General features: G+C 43.4%; 1 protein-coding gene across 5 annotated transcripts in view; it reads left to right on the top strand.

The window, feature by feature from the left end:
• The first annotated feature begins 9,756 nt into the window (after window positions 1-9,756).
• Window positions 9,757-12,520, top strand: part of SPHKAP (SPHK1 interactor, AKAP domain containing) — an 88,804-nt gene continuing 86,040 nt past the window's right edge. For 2 of the 5 annotated variants that reach the window (XM_060767851.2, XM_060767850.2), the window contains exon 1: window positions 9,758-10,003. In XM_060767851.2, the coding sequence (XP_060623834.2) occupies window positions 9,969-10,003 (35 nt within the window). In that variant the 5' untranslated portion in view covers window positions 9,758-9,968. Of the gene's footprint in view, window positions 10,004-10,104; window positions 10,289-12,520 lie in introns of those variants that run through there. The other 3 variants (XM_060767849.2, XM_060767848.2, XM_060767852.2) reach the window with 3 other exon arrangements.

Raw genomic sequence — 12,520 nt, 5'->3', positions numbered from 1 at the left:
TTGTGGGTGTTGGAGATCAGCCTGAGACTCCTGAAGCTGACGGGTTCACTGATTATTTAGATGGGATTGTGGGATTGCCTGTGGGATTTCCTGGGACTCAGAGTGATGCAGATTCAAGTCAGGGGAAAGATGCTTCTCTCTGTGAGAAATCTGACTCAGAAAATGCAGGGCTTCAAGGCCAGTCAGGGGAGCCAGAAACTGCAACATTAGATAAGGAGTTGGGCGAAAAAATAAGTGATACAGAAGACTCTCAGGAGAACACACCTGGAGTTATGGAGATCAACAAAGGTCTTTGTTTACAGAGCAGAGGAGAAAATAGACATGAGAGGTCTAAGCAATGACATGGGAAAGTTGGGGAGAGATTTCATGGGGGGAAAACATGACTTCATGGATGCCTATTAATTAGCAGGTTGTTTACCTAAAAGTTAGTTCAGGCAATGTAGCAATCATGTGAGAAGCTAGGCCAGGTTTTGCTGGTGCTTGTTTCAAGTTAAGCCTTTGGTTTTGGATTTAAGTTTCCTAAAAGCAGTCTATGTTCTTGTTTTTATATTTCTGGTCAAATTTTACTAAGTACCCTTTGCTTTTTGACCGTGACTTTTTTAGCTATTCCTGGACTGTGTTACCTTGGGATCTGCATGAGACATTTGGATTACTGTTTGGATTATCATCTATTGCTAAATATTTTGGGACTATAACCCTACTTTCTTTATTCCTGATTTTTTGCCTGTACTTTTAATGTGTTTCCACAATAAACAGTTTGCTTATATTCAGGACTCTTATGTGGTGCTGTGGTCATAGGTGTTCCCAGGTCTGGAGTGCAACAGTGGGCTCTCCAGAGAGATTGTTAATCACTGCCATCACCTGGTGCTAAACTTGATAAACTTCACTGTTCACATTCTTATTCACATTTTCCTGCTTGCACAACAAAATGTTGGTGGAAAAGAAACACCTCCAAACATAAATGAGTAGCATTGCCTGGAGAGCAAATTGTTCTGCTTCACACGGGGGAAATGTAATAGTAAAATGCTATTACCCTTTTCCCCTTTTGGCTAGTGCAGACAAACAACACACAAACTTCCATTCCTCATTTATGTGAAATGTAGAGCTTTTAACTGTCACTTTTTTTAGAGAAATAATTCTGATTTTATATATATATATATATATATATATATATATATATATGGACAATGGACCTATGATATATATATATTTGTGCTTCTTATAAATATACAGAAACCATCCATAACAGTTAGGAATGGGTGAGATCTTATGAGGAAATCTTTCTTTATTTTTTAAGGGTGATATTATATGAGACTAGCCACTAATGTTACAGATGGTGATAACAGGCTTTGTGACAGAAGGTGGCAAAGAAATATTCTGGAGTGAACTAAAAAAAAGTGAGTGAGCAAAAACAAATGGGGATAACAACTTAATCCAGCTAAAATCCTGAAGTGCCTAGAGAATGTCTGTTTTGGGGCAACAGTATAACTTTAGTTAAGCAACAAACAAAAAAAAGCACACAATTACTAATTCCATTAACCCCAATGAGACATTTCAATTTCCCCAATTAGACATCTACATTTGAAGGATTTGTTTTCATAGCCAGAACAATAAAAACTAGGGATGTGAACATCTTCATGAAAGGAAATATATATATTAAGAAAGAACACCCTATTTCCCCTAAAATAAGACTTGCCCATAAAATAAGCCATAGTAGGATTTCTAAGCTTTAGCGTAATATAAGACATAGTGATAGGCAAGGCTATGCAGTTTACAAGGTCGGCTCCCCCATCATATCCTGGTCATTCTGTGTGTGCTGCAAGCTGAGACACAGAGGGAGACACAGAAAGGAAAAGTCTCCTCAATGAAATAAGGAGAAGGACGTCCACTTTAGGTATTGTTTGTTCTCAGGAGGAAGAAGTAAAGCTGTGGCTGCCATTTTACTCAGCACTGTGGGTCTCTCTTTCCCAGCACCAAACAGCAAAAGTCTGTGAGTCTCTTTTACCCCATACAAACAACAGGGGATAGGAGAAATGCTTCAGCAAGCAGTTTGCTACTGAGCCCAGAGAGGTCATCCCATAAATGCAGATTATTGTACCATCTATACACATACAGGCAGGGAGCTTCAGAAAAAACATCTATTTCTGTTTTATTGACTATTCTAAAGCCTTTGAATGTGTGGGTCATAATAAATTGTGGCAAGTTCTTGGTGGTATAGGCATACCAAATCACCTTATCTGTCTCCTGAGGAATCTGTATAAGAACCAAGTAGCAACAGTAAGAACTGACCATGGAACAACAGACTGGTTCAAGATTGGGGAAGGCATGTGGCAGGGTTGTATACTCTCACCCAACCTTTTTAACTTGTATGCAGAACACATCATGCAAGGTGCGGGGCTTGATGAATGCAAGGCTGGGGGGAAATTGCTGGAAGAAACATTAACAACCTTAAATATGCAGATGATACCACTTTGATGGCCGAAAGGGAGTAGGAGCTGAGAAGCCTTCTAATCAAGGTGAAAGAAGAAAATGCAAAAGCTGGGTTGCAGCTAAACATAAAAAAACCAAGATTATGGCAACAAGAATGATTGACAACTGGGAAATAGAGGGAGGAAATGTTGAGGACGTGACAGACTGTGTATTTCTAGGTGCAAAGATTACTGCAGATACAGACTGCAGCCAGGAAATCAGAAGATGCTTACTTCTTGAGAGGAGAGCAATGACCAATCTCAATAAAATAGTAAAGAGTGGAGACATCACACTGGCAACAAAGGTCCACATAGTTAAAGCAATGGTATTCCCCGTAGTCACCGACAGATGTAAGAGCTAGACCATAGGGAAGGCTGAGTGAAGGAAGATAGATGCTTTGAACTGTGGTGCTGGAGAAAGTACTGAGAGTGCCTTGGACCACCAGAAGATCCAACCAGTACATACTTCAGAAAATAAAGCCCGACTGCTCATTAGAGGGAAGGATATTAGAGGCCAAGATGAAGTATTTAGACCACATAATGAGAAGAAAGGAAAGCTTAGAGAAGACAATTATGCTGGGGAAAATGGAAAAGGGAAGAGGGGCTGACCAAGGGCAAGATGGATAGATAGCATCCTTGAAGTGACTGGCTTGATCTTGAAGGAGCTGGGGGTGGTGATGGCTGACAGGGAGCTCTAGTATGGGCTGGTCCATGAGGTCACGAAGAGTCGGAAGCGACTGAATGAATGAACGCCGAAACTCATACAAAAGTGAAAATGTATGTATGTGACAGAGGTGTCCACTTACATAGACAGCCTCCCACCTCCACAAACAGGCTATAATTCCAAGGGATGGGAAGCCTCCAAAGGCATTCCCTCCACTGACAATGCAGGTTACAGCGAGCACTATGAACATGGTTGCCCTTCCAATGTTCTCTCCAAACACTACGGCCTGCCGCCCAAGGAATGCTTTCATTCCAGGACAATTTCATCCTAGATTTGACATGTTTCCTTCACCACAAGCAAGCATCCCAGGGTTCCTTGTGTGGAATTTGCATGACCCCACCAACTGCCTCTCCCTTGACCCTTTCCTACCCTTTTCTATGGCTCACAGCAAACAGAGAGCAATTGTTCACCAACTGAACAGACTGGAGGGGTTTGGGGGACTAGCTCAACAGGATGAAAGTTGTAGTTCACCCTGCATTAAGGCAGAGCACTGTGACCACCTTTGATAATGGACCTGGACCACTTGGCACACAGACCCAAGATGGCCAACTGTAAATACTGGCATGGTTTGGGGGTGACTGCCCTTGGCATATGGGAGTTGTAGTTCGTCCTTACCCAGAGAGCACTGAATCTAGCCGACAACGGATCTGCACCAAACTTGGCACATAGATGCAACATGGCCAGCTGTGCATACATGCCTTGTTTGGGGAGGATTGACCTGTGATTCCAGGAATTGTAGTTCACCCACATCATTATGCATTTTCTAATGGGAGCATTCATTAAAAAAACAAATTCATTAAAAACTGGCTTTTTTCTAATAAATAGTGTCACTAATTAACTAAATAATATTACCTAACACCCCAAAATAAACAATGCCTTTTTCAAATAACCTGGGCATCACCGGGTACCCAAGCTTGTACTTAATAAAAATAAGAAATCCCCTGAAAATAATCCATAGTGTGTCTTCTTGAGGAAAAATAAATATAAGTCAGTGTCTTATTTTCAGGGAAACACAATACAAACACAGCATAGAAGTGTCATTTTTGAACATTATCATCCCTAGAATTCCCAAGTCAACCTGGCAGTGCTCATGTTGCACGGGCAAACTCTGAAACTATAGTCTGAAAAAACCCCCAATTCCAAGCTCTGAATATCATGCTGTTATAGTTTAATTTTACAAGACTACCACTGGCTTCTATAGCAGATGGCTAGGTTACCAAAACTGCACACATATGAGTTCAAAAAGTGGGGAAAACACATATAAATGCATATTATTGGAGGAAAGTAGCCCCTGGTGGCGCAGTGGGTTAAACCCCTGTGCCGGCAGGACTGAAGACCGACAGGTCACAGGTTCAAATCTGGGGAGGGGTGGATGAGCTCCCTCTATCAGCTCCAGCTCCTCATACAAGGACATGAGAGAAGCCTCCCACAAGGATGATAAAAAACATCAAATCATCTGGGTGTCCCCTGGGCAACATTCTTGCAGACGGCCAATTCTCTCACCTCAGAAGCGACTTACAGTTTCTCAGGTCACTCCTAACACGATAAAAAAAATTGGAGGAAAGTGCTGGTGAGAGGACCTCAAGCAAGTTACTAGACGTGTCTGGATTAATAGAAAGTTCTAGCGCTTATGGATATCTGGAAGTTAGAAATGCTATTTTTGGACTATTTGATGGCTGGGTGACCTTTCTTGAGCCTTCACAGAACAAAACATCAGAAAGCTTATAATCATGACAAAACGAAGGTGCATATGTATTTATTACATATGTTTCTTAGGTGTATTTTTCACAGCACTGATATTTTTATATGTGCAGCAGCTGTAAATACAAATGACAGCTCTGTAAAGTAAGAAACAGAGATGCTTTGTGAATGAAAGGCCTAAAGGCCTGTTAGCACAATGAAGTGAACATAAAAAGAGTGCTGAAGTATCTGACGTTGTTTAAAATAGTGTGTCATAAAGCGCTTTAGGCTGTCAAGTATTTTGATTTTGTTCAATGTGATAAAGTGGAAATACAACAGGCCTTTTATTTTTAAACCTAAAAAGAGAGTCTATTTGAAGCTGTTGGGTGAGGCTACCCATGACTTAAGAGCTGGATGCCATCAGTATTCCAGTGACAACTGTACATGAGAGTGTACAGTTGCTAGATTGATATCTGGATATTATGATGGGATGGATGAAGGCCAATATACTATTTATTTATTTATCTATCTATCTATCTATCTATCTATTTATTTATTTATTTATTTATTTGCCGTATTTATATACCACCCTTCTCAGCCCAAAGGCAACTCAAGATGGTTTACAGTCAGCACAATTCAATGCCCCCAATAGCACAAAATGCAATTAAATAATTCAACATAAATATAAAGCCATACAAAACCAATAAAACCAATACAAACCCAACGCAGATTAAGAATGTGAATCCCAACCCAGATTAAGAGTCTGTGGATCAGTAATGGTGAATCAATGGTTGCATCCTTGTTGTAGATTGTCCTCCCATTTGAAGTCAACTGGCACCAACATTGACTTGTTTTGGTATCAAGTTAAAGTGGCTCTGAGCAGAATTCAAAGTACTAGTTATGACTTTTAAAACCCTTAAAAACTTCAGTCTGAAATATCATCTTTCCCTGTATGAGCCAACTGAAACTTCAGGATTTTTTGGAGGCTTTATCTCACCTCTATCACAGGCATGTTTGCCAGACATCAAGAGAACTACTGGCCACATAGGGAAGCTGATGAAGTAACACAACTTACAAACTACATATCTACAGACCCACTAAGGAAATCCAAAAAAATGTTACATTCAGCAGAGGGCAAGAGAGATCCAGACCAGGCTGTAGCGCAGCTAGCTGATAGCCAGCTGCATTAAATCACTACTGACCAAGTGCAGAAGAATGAGAAAGTATTCCATCAAAGGACTCATTGTCACAAATGGGCAGTGAAGCAGCAGCTCCCCCTGTGGCTGGATTCGAGCATACCTTCATGAAGCTGGAAGCTGGAATGTTAAATTGCCTCTGTGTCTGTCTATATATGTTGTATGTCTATTTGGCATTGAATGTTTGCCATGTATATGTGCATTGTAACCACCACCACCACCAACCCCCCCCCCCCCCCCCGAGTCCCCTGCAGAATGAGAAGGGTGGAATATAAATACTGTAAATAAATAAATAATAAATAAATCCTCTCACCTCTGCAGGCATCTACTGTATACCATGCAGTTGTGGACAAGTCTACATAGGGACCACCAAACACAGCAATGCCCAAAAACAAATCAAGGGACATGAAAGGCACTGCAGACTAATTCAACCAGAGAAGTCAGCCATAGCAGAGCACCTGATGAACCAACCTGGACATAGCATATTATTTGAGAACACAGAAATGCTGGACCACTCTAACACCATGTCAGACTACACACAAGCATGTGGACAATTTCAACAGAAAGGAGGAAACCATGAAAATGAACAAAATCTGGCTATCAATATTTAAAAAACCCTCTAAAATCTGGACAGTAAAAAAGAGCAACACTAAAAAAAAAGGAATTCCTGACAGGAAACAATCAGAGCCAGCTAACACCTCCCAACAAAGGATTCCCCCAGGCAGGAAGCAGCCAGGCTTTGAAGCTGTAAGGCCATTAAATGCTAATCAAGATGGCCAATTACAACATTCACATAGATGTTTCCTGCAAATAACTATTAGCTTACCAAATAGACAGGATACAGATCCAGCTAATAGTTATTTGCAGGAAACATCTATGTGATATACTATAGCAGCTTTTTGAAATACTGAGTACCAATTTACCCATGAACGTAGAACCACTATTCTCTTTTGTTAAAATTCTGGAAGACCTAGTCTTAGTATTATCATTCTACATTGGTATTATGTGTGTACATTCCTCGTTTTAGCAATGCTGAGCCATTTATCATTGGACCCTCGATTTGAGTCTAAAAGTGATTTTTAATAGTTTTGTCACGATCTTGGTTCTCAGGCTTTCAGAAATATCCACTGCTGTTGGGAAACTGATAATTACGTTCCAAGAATGGGAATCCAGCTGCAGCATGGCTTTTTGACGTAAACATGTCTAACAATTTTGGCAGTTCTCTCGAGGGCATTGGAAAAAAACGCTTCTAAAATAAACATTCATTCGATACATCCTATTTTGTGCACCTTGCAGTTGTGCACCTATTTCTGCCACCTTGCTTTTCTCCCACTTCAGATAACAGAAGAAAACCCTATCACCTTTTAAGGATTACAACCACTGCATACGGTATATAAGAAAGGGCTAGAACTGAAGGAAATACCCAAAGGTACATACCATGTTCTATTCTGACATTAAACAAGCCTGTCAAATCTAAAGAATGGAGAACCAGACTTTCTTAAGTTCTGCCAGTGCAAAATGAAGCTATTTGACTTTCTAATTCTGTGGTTTTTCACTATTTATTAAACCAGCTCCCCATTCAATCCAATATGCTAGTACTAAAAACACCTCTTATAGCCTATTTCTATGTTTATATGGAAATAAGTACCCTATACTCCTGTAGAAGTCTAGATACTTTAGATTAAAAAAATCAACACAAAGCACCTGGAGTGACTTATCCACAGGTCACTGTGAGTTTTGAACCTTAGGTAAAGATTTATCCTTGACATTAGGTCTAGTCATGTCCAACTCGGGGGAGGTGGTGCTCATCTCCATTCCTAAGCTGAAGAGCCACCGTTGTCCGTAGATGCCACCAAGGTCATGAGGCTGCCATAACTGTATTGAGTGCTGTTACCTTCCTGCCAGAACAGTACCTATTGATCCACTCACATTTGCTTGTTTTCGAACTGCTAGGTTGGCAGAAGCTGGGGCTAACAGCAGGAGCTCCCCGGATTCAAACTACTGACCATGCTTCCCGGATTCAAACTACTGACCTTCCGGTCAGCAAGTTCAGCAGTTTAACTCACTGCACCACCGGGGGCTCTGTATATTACCTCATTTCAAAAAGAGACCCATTCCCTTCTCTGAGTAAAGTGGTGAAATAATAGCTTTACTGGGTTGTTGTAGGCTTTTTCGGGCTATATGACCTAACTACCTCAGAGGTAGTTAGGTCAGGAGAGATGCTTGCCATAGATGCAGGTGAAAAGTCAGGAGAGAATGCCTCTAGAACATGGCCATATAGCCTGAAAAAACCTACAACAACCCAGGAATTCCGGCCATGAAAGCCTTCGACAATAGCTTTACTCATCCTTGGAAAATCTAACAGAAGTACCTGCTCCCTCTACTCTCTCTAATGTGGCACCAGTTCTGGCTTTCTGGATGCCCAGGTGACATGAAGCCAAGATCCAGCTTTCCAAAAGCTGCTTGATCAAAACAGCAAGCAGTCCAAGTTCAAACTGAAGAATTCAGCTGAAGAGACATTAATTGGAGGGCATCACACAAGGTGAACTGAGGGTCCATTCCAAGATCCAAATGCCAACTTCCACAGATAATAAAATCAATCCAAATGCCAAAGTTTAAGAGATAGTCTGAAGTTCACGAATTGAAAGATCACCAGCTGTCTGAGGCCACAGCTCTAAACACCAATGTTGTATTGTTGAAGGCTTTCATGGCTGGAATCACTGGGTTGTTGTGTGTTATCCGGGCTGTATGGCCATGTTCCAGAAACATTCTCTCCTGACATTTCACCTGCATCTATAGCAGGCATCCTCAGAGGTTGTGAGGAGAGAATACTTCTGGAACATGGCCATACAGTCTGGAAAACCCACAGCAATCCAGTGGTTCCAGCTATGAAAACCTTCAACAACACAGAGCTGAAATGGGGCTACAAAGTGGAATCCACGACATGCGAGTGTGGAAAAGAGCAATCTACAGACCACCTGCTGCAATGCAACTTGAGCCCTGCTACATGCACAATGGAGGACCTTCTTATAGCAACACCAGAGGCACTCCAAGTGACCAGCTACTGGTCAAAGGATATTTAATCAACTACAAAGCTTGCAAACTTTGTGTTTTGTATGTATGTATGTAGGTATGTATGTTTGTTAAAAACTGCAATACAGCTGTTTGGTTTGCTCCTGACACGATAAATAAATTAAATTAAATAAATAACACAGAGCTATCATTGTTACCTAAATATGTGGGCATTTCAAATCGTGTAGTTTTGTCCATAAGTGCCATGATGAGCATGCGCTGTTGTTTTCTCTGATGCTGGATTTTGTTTGTACAGTTTCCAATGCTGTCCAATTTGGGTTGCTGTGAGCTTGGTAGGCATCTCTAGCAGGCATCCTTAGAGGTTGTGCTGTCAAATATTTCAGTTCCAGTCTGGTGTGGGAGGCAGACCATTGCTGTGGCATGATGAGTTCCCACACTGGGTGGCACCAAGACTAGTGAAGCCATGGCAGCCCTGTGAGGGCTGGAGAGAGGCATCATCTGCGCTTGGCTCTCCTGGGGCCACTGATGGGGGCAGGAGGGCAGAACACTTCCCCACAAGAGGAGCCTCCCTTTCTCTCTCTCTTACTCCCATAAGGTTGGACGCCTGCATTAGTTGGTTCCTCCTCCTCCTCTTCCTCCTCCTCCTCCTCCTCCTCTTTGGGGGCGGGCGGGTTTGAAAAGGAGGAAGAAGCCAAGAAGGGCAGCCTGAGAAAGAGAGAGAGATTGAGAGAGAGGGAGAGAGGAGAGGCGCACTACAGCCGGGCAAGAGGAGAAGCCAGTGAGCGCCCGCCGTCGGGGAGCCAACACGAAGTGGAGGAAGGAGAGCGCCCTCGTGCCTCTTCTTTCCCGCCTCAGAAGACCCTTTGCATGGCTGAGCCTCCCACCCTCCAAGTGCCTCCCAGGTAAGAGCTTCTTCCCTCTTCCAAGGCGTCTTTCTCCGTCGAGCGGGACTCAGCAAAGGGCGGCGTTTGGGCGCCCTGCTCCCGGGAGGCTTCCTCGGCCACGGAGCCCCCGGCTGTCCTGCTCGCCTCCTTCTCGGCAGACCCCTCCCCAGGGCTGGGCTGCTCTGGAAGGGTCTTGCCTCCCTCCCTCCTTCCCTTCCTCCCAGTCTTCGCTGGAGCGCCTGGCGGAGCGGAGGCGCTTCAGGCTTCGGCTCTGGAGGCGCTTGGAGGCGAAGCCAAAGGAAGGTAAGTAAGGGCTGCGTGCCTTTCTGGGACAGGCGCGGGAATGAGGGAAGGAGGGAGGCTTCAGCCTTTGAGGTACAGAGCATTAGGATAATCAGAAGGAAAATAAGGTTCCAGGGATGGGGAGGAAACGCGAGGAAAGCATCGGCCAATGCGGCCATCTTCCTAGTTTCTAATGAGCCACCCTTTCCTGTATTGTCGAAAGCTTTCAAAGCCGGAATCATTGGGTTGCTGTGAGTTTTCCCGGCTGTATGGCCATGTTCCAGAAGCATTCTCTCCTGGCATTTCACCCACATCTGTGGCAGGCATCCTCAGAGGTTGTGAGGTCTGTTGGAAACGAGGCAAGTGGGGTTTATGTCTCTCTGGATTGTCCAGGGTGGGAGAAAGAACTCTTGTCTGTTGGAGGCAGGTGTGGAGGTTGCAGTTGGCTACCTTGATTACTCCAGGCAAGCACCTCCGAACAAAGGATCCCCCCAAGCAGTAAGAAACCAGACCTTGAAGCCACAAGGCCATTAAAGGCTAATCAAGGTGGCCAATTGCAACATTCACACAATTGGCTAACTTGATTAATCCAGACAAAATTAATCAGGGCCAGCTAATCAGCTCCCAACAAAGGATTCCCTCAGGCAGTAAGCAGCCACACTTTGAAGCTGCAAGGCCTTTCAATGCTAATCAAGGTGGCTAATTGCAACATTCATACAATTGGCCACCTTGACTAGTCCAGACAAGAAACAGTCAGAGCCAACTAATCAGCTCCCAACAAAGGATTCCCCCAGGCAGTAAGCAGCCAGACCTTGAAGCTGCAAGACCATTCAAGGTGGCCAATTGCAACATTCATACAATCGGCCGCCTTGATTAGTCCAGACAAGAAACAGTCAGGGCCAGCTAATTACCTCCCAACAAAGGATTCCCCCAGGCAGTAAACAGCCAGACCTTGAAACTGCAAGGCCATGAAATGCTAACCAAGGTGGCCAATTGCACATTCGCACTTATTTCAAGCAGACAAGAGTTCTTTCTCCTACCCTGGACTTTCCAGAGATATATAAACTCCATTTTCCTAGTTTCCAACAGACCTCACAACCTCTGAGGATGCCTCCCATAGATGCAGGTGAAACGTCAACAGAGAATGCTTTCGGAACATGGCCATACAGCCCAGAAAACTCACAGCAACCTACCTTTTCCTCTGTAAACTGAGATCAGTTGAGGCTGAATTGGAATCGCAGTCCCCTCTCTCTTTGGCTTTATAGATATAAGAGCCCTAATTCCACCTCTGTGGTGAGGAAGTAGTCAATAAAACATGATCCGTATGAGGGATGGATGGGGGAAATGGAAGAGGAGGATTGGGTTGTTGTGAGTTTTCCAGGCTGTATGGTGGCCATATTCCAGAAGCATTCTCACCTGATGTTTCGCCTGCATCTATGGCAGGCATCCTCAGAGGTTGTGAGGAAGATACCTCTCTTTTCCTGAGGACGCTGGGCAGGGGAATCGGACTGACATGTGGGAATGAAGCAAGAATACGGGCCAGAGGGACGGGAGATGGGAAGCAGAGCCAAGCTGTCAAGCTGCTCCATGTGGTAGAAAGCTGGTCTCTGAAGCTGCCAGCACGCCAGGAAATGAAAAATATCCTCTGTATCATTTTGAAAATGGCTTTCTTACCCACCACTTAAGGTGCCAGTGGTAATCTTTTTGATTCCTGGTCTTAGCAAGGGATCAAAGATGAGGAATTGGTCTGATTTCTTAAATGCTGTGATGATATAACAGAGGTGTGGGCAAACTTTGGCCCTGGAGGTGTTTTGGACTTCAACTCCCACTATTCCTAACAGCTTCAGGTCCCTTCCTCCCCCCCCCCCCTCATTATAACACAATGCCAGCAAATAGTCAGTGTAAATATCTGTGCAGTATGAAAACTAAACAGCCGGGTGAAAAAAATGGATATGACAAGTCCTGAGGTTCCTTTGTGATCTTCAAGTCTGGTATAAAATACCTACCAGCCCCATTGTACTTATTTGAATGTATAATATGCAATCTCAGTGATCCTTGTTACAATATTATGCAAATGAAGCGCAATCCTCTCTTGAATGTGAGCTATTTTCATACCACTTTAAGATCCATGAAGTTTTTGTCGCTCTCCTGTTTCCAAGTATGAAGGGCACTGCAGTATTAGTGTTTTTCCTCAGAGATAACACATGCTTTCCCATGATACATGCAAAAGGATGAAGCTGGGTTAGGTTTTGG

The sequence above is a fragment of the Anolis sagrei genome, chromosome 3 (assembly GCF_037176765.1).
Source record: "Anolis sagrei isolate rAnoSag1 chromosome 3, rAnoSag1.mat, whole genome shotgun sequence".
Lineage (NCBI taxonomy): Eukaryota > Metazoa > Chordata > Lepidosauria > Squamata > Dactyloidae > Anolis > Anolis sagrei.
This window is presented reverse-complemented; position numbering and strand designations above follow the sequence as displayed.